This window comes from Mytilus galloprovincialis, chromosome 3 (genome assembly GCF_965363235.1).
Source record: "Mytilus galloprovincialis chromosome 3, xbMytGall1.hap1.1, whole genome shotgun sequence".
NCBI classification, from domain to species: domain Eukaryota; kingdom Metazoa; phylum Mollusca; class Bivalvia; order Mytilida; family Mytilidae; genus Mytilus; species Mytilus galloprovincialis.
The window spans coordinates 86,627,029-86,646,595 of NC_134840.1; the positions used below are offsets into that span (position 1 = coordinate 86,627,029).

The window sequence follows — 19,567 nt, forward strand, 5'->3', positions numbered from 1 at the left end:
ACCTTTAAAGGGAGAAAGTTGAACTTAAACTTCCTGATTAACGCATCTAAATGACTACATGGATTTTAAATGATGTGTATAAAGAAGAAAGTACTCAATAATCTCTTAAGGGAAAACAATGACTTGTGCCTTCAGCTTTATAGTCTACAACAAACGTCATTGCCTGATAGCAGAAAAAGCTGGTTCAGGTATTGCTTTTTGAAAGAAAGCAACTTGTTTCTCTGGTTTTTTTTTTTTTTGTTTTTTTTTACCTATTCTTTAAATGTTGGTCTAAATGTGAAAATAATAAAGTTCGAAAGTGTGTGCGAATATCTATAAATATATATACAGCCTTAAATAACAGGAATATTACGTACTCGGCTATATATACACATCCGTAAAAGGGTAATTCCCGACACCGATTTAATATTATTGTTGCCACAGCTGATGCAATATGGCGCACAAAAAGGAAATCTTTTTGTGGCCAATTAAACATCGAACAATATCTATCATAACTGTATAGAAATCTTGTTATGTCGACATTCATCACATTATATATATAATTAACTAACTGAAGATGTTAGAAATGGATCCTCATCACCACGGAATAGAGAGCAATATGTCAAATTCGTTGCCACCGGAGGTTTGTTTTGGTTTCGTTTTAGCCTGTAAATACGTTGTATTGTGACACAGTATAATGCATTTTTATTAGGATTTTTTGCTTTCGTGACTTGTTTTACGCAATTAGTTTAAGTATGCTTTTTTTATTTGGGTACCTTTTACATGCATATAGAAGATCACACCAAAAGCATCTACCAAGGCAGGTAGATTGATTAACAAATATGATTTTATGCTAAATGGTGTAAAACTAGAGTGTGTTAAAACATATAAATATTTGGGTATACATTTTTGTGCATCTGGCTCCTTTACAGTAGCCCAGGATGAATTGTATAAAAAGGCTCTAAAAGCCTATTTTAAGTTATCTAAAGATTTTTTATCCTTGCATCCTTCAGTCAAAACAAGCATGCATGTTTTTGATCATACCATCAAACCCATCTTGCTATACAGCTGTGAGATATGGGGTGCCTTTAATCCTATGTCATCTAAATATAGAAATGGAATTTTTTCATTTGACCATATTTATTCTAAATTACCTGCTGAAAAACTTCATACTAAATTCTGTAAATTTATTCTTGGAGCTCCAAAAAAAAGCACCAATTTTGCAGTATTAACTGAGTTGGGAAGACTACCAATATATTTTAACATGATTAAAGCAATGACTAAATACTATTACAGATTAGAAAAGTCAGACACTAACTTTCCATTGTTATATAATGCATTTATAGAATCAAAGAAATTGTATGAGTCAAAGAAACCATCATGGTATATGTCATCTGAAAAACTTCTTTCACTGATTAATAATTATCAAATATCCTCAGACATGGCTAAACCAATTGACAACAGAAAACTAAGAATTGCCATGTTAAAAGATTGGGAAAAGAATCTCAAAACTCACTCAGAAGGAAAACTTTGCACATATGTTACGTTTAAAGCAAATTTTGGTTGTGAAAAATATCTTGATATTGTTAAAAAATTTGAAGATAGACGGAGTCTAACAAGATTTCGCATATCTGCTCACCATTTACTTATAGAGAGAGGTAGATATAGTAATACTCCCCGACACAATAGAGTATGTAAGAGATGTTGTAGTAATGAGGTCGAAGATGAAACACATTTTCTTTTTAACTGTGATAGTTTATCAGATCAAAGGAAAGACATGATAACAATGATAAATAATTGCTGCAAGAATTTTCAATATCTTGACCCTAAACAAAAACTGATATGGTTAATGAATAATGAAGATGAGAATTTATTATCAGAATTATGCATGTTCATTAAGAAATATGAAAAGTTTTAATGGGATTTATTTCCCTCTACTACTTGTAATTTGAACTTTATATTTTCTCCATAGTGAGTTCTAGAGCACCGTCCCTTGATGAATATTGTCCAGTAGCAATGTTAACCCTTGCTATTGTGCATTAGTCATGAGGAGAATCACTATTGGAGTAATCTCATGTATCTGTAGCTAGTTCTGAAGGATCCCCCCTTGATGACCTTTGCATTGTTGTGATGAAGTCCCTCACTACTGTGCACTGGTTATGAGGAGAACTACTGCAGATTGAGATACTATATTCCCGGTTCTATTTTTGCTATTTTTTTAGTTTCCATATTTTAAAATAAACTTAATATCATATCCTTTTAATATTAAATCGGCCTCATTGCACTCAATGTCTCTTACTATAATTATATCCTACATTACTCATATTATCAATTTATTATTTGTGTATTACTTATTGTGTATTTCACTAATGTTTATATAATCATTGTATTATGATGTTTTTGTATCTTGCCTGACAAGGGCCCATGATTGGAAAAATAAAATAATGTCTAATGTCTAATGTCTACCATGTCTACAGAGTCAGAGGTCAACATATGCCAGTTCAGGTTGTTGTAATTATGAACTATAACAAATAACTTCAAAAGCAACATTTTATCTCATCCTATTTTGTCTCCATTTACTGATCATTACACACTTTCCCATTCAATTTTGACAAAAAAGTGAAGCAAAATCTCTAGGTCAATTGTCAAAGATTCGAAACTGGTAATATACTATACAATACAATTTTTTTTTTTTTTAACGCATCTATACTTATATACTGCTGCAGAACATGTAAATCTTTTGAAGTTTTTATATTTTAGTCTATTTTATGTGGCAATAAAGATCACTGTAAGCAAAAAAAAATAAACTGTACATTTGTATGCATTCATAATAGAAATGTACAATCACACACAACAGATAAGCAAGCATGATGAGCCTGTAGGAAATCAAATTAAATGTACACATACATTTTGTACATGTATAAAAAAATATTGACAGATATGTTATAAAGATTTAATATCAAACTGTTACATGTATATAAATAAAAATCAAAAGTTCATTTTTGAGGTAATTATATTTAATTGTATATAGTTTTAGACTTGTTAGATGACACAAAGAAATAAATGACATCTATCATCAACTTTAAGAATAATCTTGTATTTGTTTTAATTTTCAATATTTTCCCAATCTGTGACATGTTCAAAGTATAAATGTATGTTCCGCAGGCAATATAGGAAAGTTGTACTTACATAAGCCATATCTATAGAAATAGGATGTAAACATTAATCCACCATTCTGCCTCTGATGAAGGTCCTTTTTGGACCGAAACCGGTCAGGCTATGAAACATCACCAGGCGCTGTTAATTATGTGTATTGGTATATATACTATATTTTTATAAATGTATGTTCCCTAGCACAAAATTTTGTTAGAAACTGTCGATTATTATACTTAATAAGCTGTCATAATGCTAACTGACTTTAATTATTTAGTAAAACATTGTATTTTGTACTCATGCTTTTATGAAACAACTTTTGAGATTTAAGTTATTAATTTTGTCATTGTTTGTTTAATAAGGTTGATAGCTTTTCAGAAAATACATATTATAAGAAATTGTCACATTTGTAACATTTTATTCACAATGTGAAGCAAGAATAATTCTATCATTCATACACCCCCTTGTTAATCAATGTTTTTGTTTGTCAGCATAGGTTATTGAATCTTGAAAACATAATTATGTAAATCTCTAAATAAGTTTAAAAAAATAACGAAACATAAAGTACATTTTAAGACATTTTATCAAATGATAATTATTACTCTCACATACCTGCCAACTTTTCAAAATGCCCATGGGAGTTTTGCGTGCATGATGGCTGTCCTAGTCCTAAAAAACCTTCAAGGGGGCCTTCAAATACATTTTAATTTTGTTTTTTTAGCTTCTTCATACTTTTATAAGCCTTGTGTCATTGTAAAATTAATTATTTTGTTTAAAATTGTGGACAAATTTGCTCTTTCAAATTTCAATTTGGGAGCCTCCATGGGGTAAATCCCCCGCAAATAGTGACAGTTGGCAGGTATTTGAAAGGGGAGATAATCATTAAACTTTCTTTTTATGGACAAATTTAAGCCACGGTTATAAAAAAAGTTCATTTTTTGAGCTGGTTGTCATAACTATATTTATATTTTTTTTTAAACAGTTATGCATGGAAGGTTTTGTTCCTGAAAATTTAAACTACATGTATAATGTTATTACATGTAGGTGTAAGAACATATAGCTTGCATACTACATGTATTACATGATAATTACACCATAATTTGATTGATAATATTCATAACATGTGTCTTCAAGTATTATATGTATGTTATTATGCTGGCAAATTTTATACTTTAAAAAAATGTACCTGGAGGTGTGTTTTATAACAGTAACCATGGTAACAAGAGTAACATGCATATATAGTTGAAACATCTAGAAATTAATAAAATACTATTCTAATTCCAACATGGCTTCAGAAGTAAGAGATAGTGCAAGACACAAGCCATAGTCCTGATACCAGGGATGGGGTAATTGAAAATGTAATGGTAATTAAGTGTAATGCATTACAATTTTCCATGTAATTGAATGTAATGTGTAATTGAGCATTCTTTTAATTACATGTAATGGTGATTTAATTAAGTACATTGAAAAAAGCATGTAATGCTCAATTACTTTTGAGTTACATTTCAATTACATGTACTTTTTTGTGTTAAAGATAAGGATTTGTGTTTAATAATATAAATTGTTAAATTATATTTATTTTTTTAAATATTGATATCACATACTTCTTTAATATATGAAGTCTGTAATTTATTCTGAAGTTTTTATATTATTTATTTGACCTACAGAATTTTTTTTCTGAATAGTCTTTTAATAAAAAAAAAATGTGAGAATATTTATTTATGTGTTGTTCAGTTTTTTAGAAAGATCTTTGTAAACTAAATAGATTGATAAGTTATTAACCACCTTGTTAAACAAAACCAAAAAAAAATGTGTCACAGTGAATTTTTTTTCTTATACAGGTAATTAGAATTTAAAATCACTGCACACAATCATTTTGTCAAATTAGTATACACAAAAGGATTATAGAAATAAAGATTAATAGCTGTAAAAACAAACTGCAATTAATCAGATTAAAATGTCAAGGGACAGTGCCACTTTTACATGTATGTTTATCTAATTAGTGAAATACATGTACATGTATTGCTAATATTTAGACATTATGTACATTGTTTGTACTAAAAATTATTTTCAATATTGTGACAAGCACACTATTTAATATTTTTAAAGTAAAAAAAAACAAACTTTTAATTTATTTATGATTTCATTTCTGAGATGTCAAAATACCCAAGTAATTATGAACAAATTCCCTCTCCTATCAACACATCTTCTAATCATGGAACTTCCATGTTCTGATCAAGCAATATCTGCCACATAAGCTCCTGTCGAAAAACTTTAGAATTACTGTCAAAGTGTTCAGACCAGAGATATGCAGACTTAATGACAAAACATTAAAATTACTAATGATTATCAAATGCAACGCTTAAACTATGCTTATCGGTACGTCATGCATATTTTACACATGGATTTTATATACATGTATAATATTGTTAAAAAAATATTATGATAAATGTAATGTGTAATTTAATTAATTACTTTGGTAAAGTAATTGTAATTTAATTAATTTCATTTCAAAAACTGTAATGTGTAATTAGTGTAATTGATCATTTTTGCAATGTAATGTGTAATTTAATTAATTACATTCCAATGTAATTGACCCCAAGTCTGCCTGATACATGATCTAACATGAACAACCGGATGTTTTTATTCTGCACCAACTGTACAGCATGCACCAAATATTTTGATCTTTGATCTTTTATTGTAAATACACATTACCAGCACCTACGTAACACACAGGTATTGAGTACTCATTACTGAGTTTAACTACTACCATGACTACTAGTATATCAAAGAAGAAGAAGAAGTACAAACGTATACATGTACATACTTGATTCCTTAATATCGCTGCTGAGACATAGCTTAAATTTCAAATTTAAATTCAATTTTATATTAAGTCAAAACATGGAAGTATTATATTGACAGGAACTCCAACGAAAAATTAGCACATTCGCACCCCACTGATTTCTTTAGGAAAATAAAAGGTTCCGACTCAGTATGTCAAGTATGTGATAACTCCTTTGTGGGGTATCTGCGATGCCGCCCTCGCGTGTGTAGTTTACAGAAACTGATCTTATCACATGATCTGTTATCGAGGGTCTAATCTACCTACCAATGTAAATAAACACGGAAACTCCCGTGGCTAATTGCGAATCGCTACATGAATAACGACACCTGTTTCTATTCAATAATTAAAGACTACAGCTGAAACAATCTTAAAAATCGGTCCATATTTAACAGAATGACAAAAGAAAATAACTGTATTTGGAAAGAAGATAAGATTATTTTTAGTTTTGTCTAATATGTTTTTATCACTAGAACTAGGAAATCGGAAAATATCGGATTATGCAGATTACATGACTCTGAAGTAGAGTGTTTGCAGAAAATAATTTGATGTCCGTGTAGTGTGCCTGATGGCGCCTGATAACTCAAATTTTAAGTTAAAGATTGTAAATTTTAATCGAGTGTAACACAAATATTAATAGTTTCTCGATCGTAAAATGTAACTTAACATATTTATAGAAATTGTTTTAAGCACTAAGAGGTGGATAATTATACGCCCGTGATTGTCTCTAGTATGTATCAAGTTAAAACACAGATTACATGTACACCTTCTTTTTTTTTAAATTCAACCTGGTCCGAGATTGCTCTGGCGTCTGACGGATTTGCTTTGGGAAATTTATAAAATTTTCTTTTTGTTGAAATGAATGAAACATTTGACACCGGACTTTCAGTAAACAATTCAACAAGTGATTTGTTAGCAGTAAACCTCAATTATACATGCAGATTACAACTATTTGTTTCCTTACACAAGACATTTATTATAATTCAATATAAAAATAAGAAGATATGATTGCCAATAAGACTACTCTCCACCAGAGATCAAATGAAACAGAAGTTTTCAACTATAGGTCACCTTACAGCCTTAAACATATTTTAGCAAATCCATTTCATATATGAAAAAAATTCTATTGGCCTGATTATGCACAAAACAAATAACAGAGAAACAAATAAGCGAATATAAAGAATAAATAGATATTTGCGATTGAAAATGATGTCCATGCAAACGATTACGTTTTTTTTTCTGTTTTTTTTTGGGGGGGGGGGGGATCATATGGCATCTGTTTGAAATTAATCAGTTAGTTGTCAGTAATGATTTTGTTTCACATTGGTAGCACAAAAGGGGGATGGTTAATTTTTTGCTACAACTGAATCAAATGAAGAATAGCATTACTTTTTTTTCAGTAAACTGATATGGCGGAAATGTGGTGGAAAAATTTTGTTTTGCAGTCGGGTCCTTCACACGGAATCATCTTTTCTATTGAACATGTTTCAGATTTACAAAAGCAATAAAACTCTTCAATTTCTTCTCCGATAATTTTTTCAAATAATCGTGCATGTCCATCTTGATTAGTGAAATATTTGTAAATGTTGATAGTTTATTAACAAGAAAACCTAAAAACTATAAATTGTCAACTGTCAAATATTGGCATGGTCGTTAAATGTCATATCCTTGACATTTATGTATACATCCGGTTACTTCGGTAAATTCCGTAATTACGAGTATCTCGAAAACGTCGTTGAACCCATGCATCGATACAACTAATTGAAAGATGTCAAATTAATTAACAGATACTTAACGATTTTGCGGTATCGCACTATAAACGTTTGAAGTCGGTTTGTTGGAGTTCCTGTCAATATAATACTTCCATGGTCAAAAGAATGAAATTACTTGTCCATAATACAAAACAATGTATAGGTATAGTAATAGCAAAATTGGTTTAATTTGCTGTTGAAAAAAAAAATGTTAAACCCCTGACCCCAGATTGTATTACTGATCAATGGAACAAATATTCTAAGCATACTTTCCAATAAAAAAATGGTTTTAAAAGCAAAACTTATTGGTGATTGACTCAGAAAAGCAGATGTAGTGTAAAAATTTTGTAATTATTAAGAAATAGTTACTGTGACTTGGGAAAATTTTATTGAGTTTTAGTAATTTAATTTTGGTACAATTTTAATGTGTATTAGCTGATTCACCATTGTTTGCATAAAAAAATAATTGACTTTCAATTTTTCTTAAACTAGACAGCAGATGATATACATTTTAAAAAAAGTTATTGAAAGATCTCAACATAGTGCCAGAAGTAAAACATTCCTATATTTATTCTTGAGGTAGTATTTTATAAACTTTTTATCTACTATTTCAGGTTGAAGAAGGAAACATTGAATACAAGGTATTTACTTTTTACAGTTATTTGTCTTTCTTTCAATAGAAAACTAATCTTGTTAACTTCTTCATTTATGATTAGAAATTTGATCTCTTTAGAATGATCTGTTATGTGGATTTCCTCCGTTATAATGAAACCAATGTTAAGGACAAAAGCATTGAAGGTTAATCAAGTATTAGAAAAAGTTGGAATCATATTTTAAGTAAAAAAGTACAAAAGTTTATGAACTGAGAATATATTAAAATTCATGTTATAAATTATGTCAAGTACTCTGAACCCATGATTGATATATATACATTTATAAGACTTGTAAGGTTCTAAAAGTCTCCATCAGCATGATCAGTGTATCAACCAATTGGTGGTAGATCAAAAATAAATAAACTGCAAATGTATAGAGCCATCACATGTCATTTTCAACTTTTCTCTGTGGTATTAAAATGTGATCATATCAACTTTTAAAAGGCAAATACCGTATTTGCCTTTTATGAATTGATATGATCACATATTTTAAAAAATACAAAAAAATGGCGAGTAAGGAAAGAGATATGAAAACCACTGAACATTTAAGTGTTATTTAAAAATAACAGCTATTAATGGTTATTAAGTTTATAAAGTGGAACACCAAAATGCAATGTATGGAAACACAAAATACAATTGACACTGAAACACATGTACACATATAGTATCATGAGACAAAAGATTTTGTACTGGTGGAAGAACATATTGCATGTTTTATTTCTTTCCAAGTTCAAATGATGTTGCATATACTTCATTTAAGCATAACTTGCACTGTACTGTAAACATTTAGTGTCATTTATCATTACAATACTGTACATGTACAGACAGATATGTTGGCAAGTATTCTTTTCATGGTATTTTTATATGCCATGATTATGTATTTCATAATAAAAAAAGATTTTGAGAGCTTTTTTCATGCTTTTCTAGATGGAGCAAGAAATAGAAACAAGTACACAGAAGAAAAAAAACCAACTTTAAAAATACAATTTCATGTACATTTATTTATATAGGAATATTGAAATAAGTTGATTATTTTACAGTTAAAATTAGTGAATCCAACTGAATCCCGACTAGAGCATTTGATAACTCAGATGAAATGGAGGTTAGAAGAAGGAGAAGGGGAGGCAATCTATGAGATTGGTGTTGAAGATAATGGATTGTTAGCTGGATTGACCAAACCAGAGTTAGACAAGTCAATGGAAACCTTACAAACTATGGCATTAAGGTTAGAATCTTTAAAAAGCACTGAAAATATTTATAGATAATCAAGTTTTCTACACGTTGATAACTTGAAATACAATGTATCAGTCATGAGCTTAAATGTGAATGATTCACTTTGTTTCAAGTGGCTGAAACTTTATGATAGCTCTGGTAGAAGAATTAATAATCTGTTTATTGTTCTAGTACATACAAGTACACACTGAACACATACATGTATCATAATTAACAGATTGGTATAAAATATTGTAAAATTGGTTCATTTGTAATAATATATAGATATAGGAAGTGCCAATGAGACAACTGTCCATCCAAGTAACAATTTATAAAAGTAAACCATTATAGGTTAAGGTACGGCCTTCAACACAGAGCTTTGGCTCGAACCGAACAGCAAGCTTTAAAGGGCCCCAAAAATTACTAGTGAAAAACCATTCAAACGGGAAAACCAATGGTCTAATCTATATAAAAACGAAAAACAAGAAAATGCACTAAATGTGTGATCAATAAAATAATGTAATGTACAGATGAATAAAAGAAGAAAAATGAAGAATATGCCTGACATAATAAAAACAATATTATTTTGAAGATTAAGATATACTAATACTGTATTTATCCTCTACCAGGAATTTTTTTTAATTTAATTCTCTCCTTGAAAATTAAAGAATGTCATGAGAAAAACCTTGAATTTTGATTTACACTGAATTAAATTTTATTTATGAATATATTTTTAGATTAGGTGCCTCAACTTCAATATTGAGAGAAAGGACAATAGATGCAGAAGGGGGAGAAAATCCAAGGCATGCTTTAGAAATTTTAGTCAGAAAAGTTCCAGAAGACCAACAGGTATAATTTAATTTTGGACTACAGTGGATTTATTTATTTTCGATGGTACCAATTTTTCGTGGATTAGGGAAAACTTGCATGATCATGGATATTTATTTTCATGGTTTTGATGAAGTCTGCATATGAACCTATAAAAAAGTTGTCATTAGTTGAAATTTAATTTCCTGGTTCACCTATACCCATGAAATCAACGAAAATTGGTATCCCACGAATAATAATGAATCCATAGTATCAGATTATTGTCTATGATATTGTTGCTCAGAAATATGATTAAAAAAATTACAATTTATTGTATACTTTGCTGCAGCATAAATAATATTTGTCTGAACTTTTGCCTTTTGTAGTTTATTGATTTGAGACTAGCAGTCCTTGGAAATGTAGATGCTGGGAAGAGTACTTTACTTGGTGTATTAACTCAGGGAGAATTAGACAATGGACGAGGGAGAGCAAGACTAAATCTGTTCCGTCATTTACACGAAATACAGTCTGGAAGGACATCCAGTATAAGTCATGAGATTCTAGGATTTAATGGAAAAGGGGAGGTAATTGTTGGATTGATATTGTGTTCAAAATTACTATGATTCCACAAAAATGGAGAAAAAGTATAGAATTCTTAATACTTCATCTCATTTACAGATTAGCTTCTAAACATAAGATTTTTGAAATGTATTATGAGGTACTCAAATATATAACACATTTCCTTAGTTTTATATTTGTATTTTTTATAGACTAAGGCTGTGTTAACACTTCAGGTTTAAACAAGTTTGAAACAAGTTTACCGGTAATAGAAATTTTAAACATTGATTATAACTGAATACCGTGTTTATGCTGGAAACACTCGCGGCTTTTAATTAACTTTTGAATATAGAATTGAATACATGTTAAACAATTGATATGTTTTTCTTTCATAGATGTAAACAATACAACTTGTGTACACAAAAAAAATGCTATACATGGGCAGTGTGAACGCAGCCTTACTGTTATAATTTTAATTTCAGATAATTAACTACAGTGAGTCAAGGACAGTGGAAGAAATTTGTGAAAACTCCACCAAACTTATAACATTGATAGACTTAGCTGGACATCATAAATATCTCAAAACCACCATCTTTGGATTGACTGGTTATGCTCCAGATTTCGCCATGCTTGTTGTTAGTGCAAACACTGGGCTAGGTAAGATAACACACATAGATCTGCTTGTTTCATTACAGATTTACTTTATTAAGGTATCATAGATTAATATCCATTGGTAAGACAGAATATATTGGTATGTGTATATTTATAACTTTAAAAAAAAAGAAAGAAATATTTAACTGTTGTCAATAGATATAAGAAGAGGGGCATGAGTGCCAATAAGACAACTATAAAGTATGGCCTTCAACACAGAGCCTTGGCTCACAACAAACAGCAAGCTACCCAAATATGACTAGTGAAAAACCATTCAAACCAGAAAACCAAAGGTCTAATCTACATAAAAAACAAGAAACACTTATGAACCACATCAACAAAGGACAATAACTGAACATCAGGTTCCTGACTTAGGACAGGTGCAAACAAATGCAGCGTGTTTTAAAGTTTTAATAAGTACCAACCTTCACCCTTATCTGAAACAGTGATATGAATATAAATGATACATAAGTGACTTGTGTCTTAATAATATCAATGACATAATGCGTTAAATTTACAAGTGTGGAGTACAGTTAGTCTTATAATAAATTATTATAGATGTACAATTTTTTCTCCAGTTTCCTTCACCAGTAATTGACTGTTATTATTATACAAATATTGAGAAATCATTAATTTATTTTGAGGGTTAAAATTGTGATTGATTGAAGAAAATTTGATATTTTTATATAATTTAATTTATTGACTGTTCAAATTTTCAAATAAAATTGTACGTTAGGAAATATCCATTACATAATGACACCACTATACTATTTATTTTTTTCAGCTGGTACAACCAAAGAACACTTAGGATTTACATTAGCTTTAAAAGTGCCAGTATTTGTAGTTGTAACAAAAATAGACAAATGTAGAAGATTTGTGTTAGAAAGAACAGTCAGTCAACTGGAAAAAATATTAAAATCTCCTGGTTGTAAAAAAGTTCCTTTAAGGATTAAATCTGACGATGACGCTATTACTGCTGCTACTAATTTTGATTCTGACACGTAAGTACCAAGATTTGTAAAAGGAAATCACTTTTTCAACGGTATTGATAAAGACATATTCCCTTTCTTTCAAAACACATCCTATCAAATTGAGACATTTGACATTTGTATGCCCCTGCCATAGTGAACATGGCATTAAGTTTTGCCCTTGTTGTCTGAAAATCTGTTTACACATTTGTATTCCCCTAAATTTGTTACCATTCTCTAATTTAAGTTTACCTCAACAAAATGTTATGAAACTTTAACACAATGCTAACTACCACAAAACTCAGGTCAAGTACAATTTGAGTAGCATCATTTTCACCATTCTTGAGTAATGTCCCTTTATAACTTTATATGCAAGCCAAGGCATTTTCACATTCCCCATTTATTTCAATTATTTTAATCTTTCAATTATCTATAAGTGCATTTACATGTATTTTTTGTTTCTTTATAAGAAAATTCATGTCCTTCATTTGATTCAACTTGGAATCTATATTTCTACCCCGCTTACTTTAAAACATTTGAAAAATTATTTTTAATCATCAAGATATAACTATTGTTATCACATTATCTTTCAGAATCACACCAATATTTACAGTGTCCAGTGTAACTGGTAAACACTTAGATCTGCTGACTAAATTCCTCAATGTTCTCCCACCAATGAAAAATGTTCAAGAAAGAGAAAAGTTAAAACAACATCATACAGAATATCAGGTATAGTCCAAATGTGTTTCTGCAAAATAGTACATGTACTTTCATCGGGACAGTTTAACAGTTGCATATAGCTGTTTGAAATGTTCTACTCTGATCAAATGAAAATTAATTCAGAATATTGTTTCATTTTTTTTACGTTCTACTTTTAACACCAAGGTTATGAGTTTTAGAAACTAGATGCTTATGAATTTTTTGTTCTCTTCTAATAATGGTTGTAACACAGTGTGTACAGATTCACTTTTATTAACTGTGAAATTTGTTCTGACTAATCTTTTAATTGTTTGTAGATTGACTGTATGTTCTCAGTACCAGGGGTTGGAACTGTTGTTGGTGGTACAATACATAGGTAAGAAATTAGTATAACTTTGAGGGATATATTTGAAAGTATAAAACAAAAGTAAAAGTGACTGACTTCCTTGTTTTCTGATTATCAAAAATTACAAATTAAAATTAAGTCACAACAACCCAACATCAACATAAAGTGATTATTTCAACAATACAATGTATATCACTTAGTAAGCACTTTTAACAACCAAATGTTCGACATATTGTAATGAATTTTGTACCATATGGGAGTTATTGGATTGAAAGAACTAAATTATTGTGTACATAAATTTAAAGGTATGTCTTATTTTGATATAAAATTGAGAATAGAAATTGGAATGTGTCAAAGAGACAACAACCCAACCAATGAGTAGATAAAAAACAAAGGCCACCAAGGGATCTTCAACACAGTGAGTACATTGCGCACCCAAAGACGTAATCAGCTTGTAAATTTAATTTTTTTTTGTTGCTTATTGCATTGATATTTCCTTTATAACAAGAATTAAGTTACATTTGTCTATTATTATAGGGGTTCCATAAAAGAAGGTGAAGCTTTACAATTAGGACCATTAGAAGATGGATCTTTTACCAAAGTTTATGTGAAATCAGTATATAGAAATCGACTTCCTTGTCGTTTGATACAAGCAGGACAAACTGCAACTGTTGCTTTAAACAATGTTAAAAGAGAAGTCCTCAGAAAGGTAATTTGTATAGATATATAAATTATACATAGACAACTTAATTACCTCACCTTAAAAATATGTCGGTGTATAAAATATCTCATAATACTTGATTTTACCACTATCAAAAATTTAATAACAGCTATAGAAAGAATGTTTCCATCAAGTCAAAAGATCTTTGACATGCTTAAATATATGGAAAACTTCATCCTTAATTTATAGAGTTTTTCAGAAAAACAAACTATTTTACAGCTGAACTTCATTATGTCAAAGGGAAACAGACAAAAAAGTATTCAACACATCAAAAACTTTCATTTGGTCAAAGTGGGTCATTATAAATTTGGTATTGAAGAAACACAGTTTGTGATAGGTTAAAATGTATTGATCAAACTTGAAATTTACTTGGACCAAGAAATTACCCTGACTCAATCAAGTTTTAGGAACAATGAGGTTTGACTCTAACTCAATTTAAACAAAATAACAAAGAATGAATAGCATTTTGTGTAGATGGATAGCTACAGTGTCACAAAACCTACCAAATAACAACTATTTATGAAAAACGCATTTAGGAACTTTAAAAAAATTTCAAAAATTCTTCAGATCATAAAAAATTCAAATTTGAAAGTTATTAATTGATATATGATCTTTAAACTCATTTGTTGAGCACAAATGACTGACATCTATTATATTACAGGGTATGGTACTACTAAGTCCTGAAGTACAACCATCAGTATGTTACCAGTTTGAAGCTGATGTTTTCTTATTATTCCATACAAACAAAATAACTAAAGGATTTGAAACAACTTTATATGTTGGAAGTGTTTGTCAGATCTGCAGAATAGAAAAGATATATCAAAAGGTAAAACTAGATGTTTCTTTTCGTTAATTTAATGTAAAATTATTATATGTCTCAGAGAAAACATCCCACCAAAGGTCTGGTGATAAGGAAAAGAAAAATGTTTAGCAATAAACTGTTTTGAATTTGACCCTATAGAATGAAAATAATGAGTTCAAACATATGAAACTATAAAATAGTTGTAGCTAAATACTAAGTATCTGAATTACAACTTAATGAAATGCTAAGTAAGAATTAGAATTAAAGAGAAGATAAAAGTAGTAATGCAACAAGTTCATTTGAAAGGAAATATTTCTGTATATTCACAATGAAACTTATACTCAAACTTTGTTTTTTATTTCACAGGATTCTATAAGGACAAGTGAGAAAGCTCAAGTCTTGTTCAGATTTATAAAACAGCCTGAGCATATAACCGTAGGATCACGGCTCTTGTTTAGACAAGGTGTAACCAAGGGAATGGGAGAAGTTATAAAGATATACTCTATACTAGACGATAATTCTAACACCTCCAGCGACGAGACAGAGAATGGAATGTTTGTGGATGCACAGAACAGCTGATGTTAAATATATTTAGAAAGACTTTGTACTTAAGTATGTCAACTTAATGAGTTTTATTTAAGATTTTTATTTGATAACCGTGTAAGCTGTGTTGCTTGGGTTAATCTCTTTTATAGGTTTTATACTAAATTTTGTTTATGAGAAATAAAACCTGCTCAGTTTCAGGGAATAATCATTTGAGTGTTTGAGCAAATATTGATGTTGTAAAATGCTGTAGTCAGATGTTAATATTCTCTTGTCGGAAAGTTGATTCTCTCTTGTCATGTGAATTTTTTTTGGTATTGGTTGTATATCAGGTTTTATTATATTTAAGTAAACAATTATTTTATGAAGGTTCGTCTCGTTAATTTTTGCTGTGATATATTTTTTTTGGTTTAAACTTTTAACCTGTAGAAAGATATTATTTTCATTTTATCACTGGAGATTTCAGTCAATAAATGAAAGTTATATTTAATAGATGAGTAAGAATTTGGTGACTTTTTGTCAATTTGACAAAGTTTCTTTGTATTAGTGGAGAAGTCAAACAAAAATAGTACATTACTGTTTCATATGTTCTACATTGCACTGTATTTCTTATAAGTTTATGTAGTATTTGTTGATTCACATGAGGTATCTATTTTTTTGTGTTTGATTGAAACATTATCTAGTCTAGTAGAAGTTAATCATTAAGATTTTTTTGTTTTGTTTTCATTACCAATTTTTGAAAAAAAGTTATATTTTGTCCATCTGCCTAATGAGATATTCATTAAAGGCAGTGTTATTATTTTTTTTTTTTAATTTTTAAGTATTGCTTTAAAACAAAGGTATAACTTAGAACTAAGGAAAGTGGAAAGTAATCTGATGTTTAAGCAAGAACTAAATCTGTTAGTGTGGGACTTGAAGAGTTAAAAGTTTCCTTGCTACATGCAATTACCATACTGTTTTTGTTTTTTTTTTATTTTTGAGCACAGAAAGTCTTATTTGTAATAGTATGTTACAATACTTAATTTGTGTTGTAACTATTTCAATGAACTTATGTTTTGAGATTGGTTATTTTCAGCTGTCAGCAGTCTATATATTAGATAAGTGGCCTGAAATTAGCTTGATATAATCCCTTTTCCCATTTCTGACTTTGTTTCCTATTTATAAAAAATGAATTGGGAAACAACAGCTAGTATCCTTGCCTTTTCAAACCTTACAGAAAGAGCATGTTCTCATTAATTTTTATTGCATAATCATATATTTTGAAATCTCATTTTAATCATAAATGCTTAACATTTTGATGAAGTAAAAATTACTGTCAAATCCTGCAGATTATACCATTCTGATTCCACTTGTTTTTTGATAGGCAGGGATACAGTTTGTTTTACCTGTGTGATGCTTCTCATTCCTATACTATTTAAAATTTGAACCAAAGTCAGTATTTTGAAAATAGATTGTTGCAACCAGTTTCATAATAAAGTAATACATCAAACTTTCATTATTTGTTTCATTAAGCAATATTTATCATGGAAAATATGAAATGTAGTATAAAAAAATGTACAATGTGCAAATATTGATCTCAATATGTGTGAATGAAAATAAGAATGCAGAAATTCCTGATCTTTTTTAAGACATACACAATGGTACTTTATGATAAACTTCAGAAAAAATGGATTTGACAGACTTTATAATTCAGATTGCTTGTTGATTGCTTAAAAATAAAGACAAATTATATTTTCTGAGTTATAACTCTTAAGGGCAGCTTAAAACTCTATAGACATAATTTTCTCGGTTTCATTTAGCTATATCTTTCAAAAAGCCAGCAATAATGTACAAAGTGAATAACACATTTTTTTTTAGTTTAAAAAGGAATTTAAGATGAAGGATGAGAGAATAAATATATTTTATGTTCAAAACATAATTTGTGTATGCTAATTAAACCGAAATGTGTGATGGTGAGTTCTATAACTACACAATGTGTGTTGGTGAGTTCTGCTTGCTTGTTTGATCATGTTATCAGTGTATTGAATATTGCACAAAAAATTATAAATAAATGGCAATTGTATATGTATGTATGTATATGTACAGAGTTTTGTTAGATATCATTGCATATATGTTTTTAGATACTGTGACTTAAAACCAGTTATATTTATGTTTCATTTCAATTTATCACTGTTGTATTTGGATTGCTATGGATTCAGTGCCATCCTGACATTTCCAAAGTGTATGTGCACCAAGATTTTAACTGTTCAACAAAATACATATTTTCTCTCAACATGATGAAAAATTTGTCAAACCACAAAATTAAATGTCCTTAAAATAAGTGAGTCCACAGTATAATGCGACCAAAATGCATTTTTTTTGCCCATAAAAATCACTTTTTGATTTAGTGTTATATCCACTTAGATTTTATCAGTGGTTTTGCCCTCATTTTGAAGTAAGAAAATAATACTAAGTTCTTTGATGTGTATTATATATGAAATGAAAACCAGTATAAAGAACTACACACAAACCAGATCATTATCTTGATATTGCATTTTGTATATGAAACTTCTTATTTTTGTAACTAAACATTGGATAACTATAGTGATACTGTTAGATATAAATTTTTAGACTTTTCTTACAAATTTCAATGTGTTTTCCCTCATATTTTCATTTATGGATGCAAAATATTTAATTATAATTTATTTATTTGATGTGCCTTACTTTCAACATGTTATAATTTTAATCTTTATATGTTTCTCTGCAATGAGAAAATACAAATTATGTTTGGCATTAACCATGTTCTATTATAGCATATTTTCAATTAATTTTTAGCTTGTTTTATTTTAATTTGACCATTTAAGTTTGATCTTTGTTGAAGTAAACTTGTTAAAGAGTTACTAGTAGATGTTATTATTCTGCCTTTAGTTTGGTCCAGATTTCAATATTCTTGAATGGGTTACCGTTATTTCTCTTTTTGGATTTACATACTGGAATGTTCATGTTTATACATGTATAAGCAAAGAAACTTTAAGAATAGTTAATATTTATTCAAAAGGGAATCTGGATATGGGGTAAATCGACATTGGACCGCAATCTCACAAAGTACTAGGAAAAAGTCATTAGTCATTGCATGGGTAACGTAAGGGATTAATGTAACTTTCTTGTGATACCAGTATGTCCTATTTCGGAGTAGGTACTTATAATGGTTCACATTGAATCCAATGAATGTTGTCTTGAGAAAAATAAAAGTCCCTTTGTCAGAGTTTTATATGTTATTTAACATAACTTCACACACTTTTCTCACACACTCACTATAATCTTCATGCCGTCGGCACTAAAGGCCCGGCTATATTTTAATTTTTTTCTCTATTTCACACAGTCTTTAGCTGCTGTTCTTGTTTTAGCCTAGCTGGTCCCTCCGATTAATGTTCGTTCTGTCTCTAGTCATTCTCTGTGGTTTTGGAACGTCCAACTTTCCCTTTTCCCTCTGGTTTCTATGTCAGCGCAACAGAACAAATACTGTTGGTTTACATCCTTAGTAAATGGCCGTTTCCAGCGCCATTCTATACTGTCATCACTTAGGTTCTTTGTTCCAGCTCTTCATTGGAGGTTCGTTTGATATAGTATTGGGCCGTCTTATTTTCAGTGTCTGTCTAAGACATCTATTTTGGAAGGTGTTCAATTTCTGCTTGTCTTGTTCAGTTGTTATCAAGGTTTCAAAGTAGGACTTATATGACAAAGCTCTTTAAAAATAACCTGACCTTTGTTTTAAATGACAGTACTGATGAACTCCATATTTTATTATCCTGCTGAATTGGCCTTTAGCTTTATTGAACCTATTGTACATGGCATTGTCACAGCCACCTTGTATTATGCATGTACCTATATCACCTAGGAAAG

The 19,567-nt window shown here is 29.6% G+C and overlaps 1 protein-coding gene across 1 annotated transcript; it reads left to right on the forward strand.

The window, feature by feature from the left end:
• Positions 1 to 419: 419 nt before the first annotated feature.
• Positions 420 to 15,870, forward strand: LOC143069261 (GTP-binding protein 2-like). Its single transcript, XM_076243801.1, has 12 exons — positions 420 to 622; positions 8,340 to 8,366; positions 9,419 to 9,603; positions 10,328 to 10,439; positions 10,784 to 10,981; positions 11,438 to 11,612; positions 12,391 to 12,607; positions 13,168 to 13,303; positions 13,591 to 13,649; positions 14,157 to 14,328; positions 15,002 to 15,166; positions 15,509 to 15,870. The coding sequence occupies exons 1-12, from the start codon at positions 557 to 559 to the stop codon at positions 15,719 to 15,721; spliced, it is 1,725 nt and encodes a 574-aa protein (XP_076099916.1). The 5' UTR covers positions 420 to 556; the 3' UTR covers positions 15,722 to 15,870.
• Positions 15,871 to 19,567: the final 3,697 nt, after the last annotated feature.

Excerpts from the sequence above, each read along its gene's own strand:
- LOC143069261 (XM_076243801.1), top strand. The coding sequence starts at position 557 with ATGTTAGAAATGGATCCTCATCACCACGGAATAGAGAGCAATATGTCA. Across the intron at positions 9,604-10,327 it reads TTACAAACTATGGCATTAAG|ATTAGGTGCCTCAACTTCAA; the intron begins GTTAGAATCTTT and ends ATATATTTTTAG. Across the intron at positions 10,982-11,437 it reads GATTTAATGGAAAAGGGGAG|ATAATTAACTACAGTGAGTC; the intron begins GTAATTGTTGGA and ends TTTTAATTTCAG.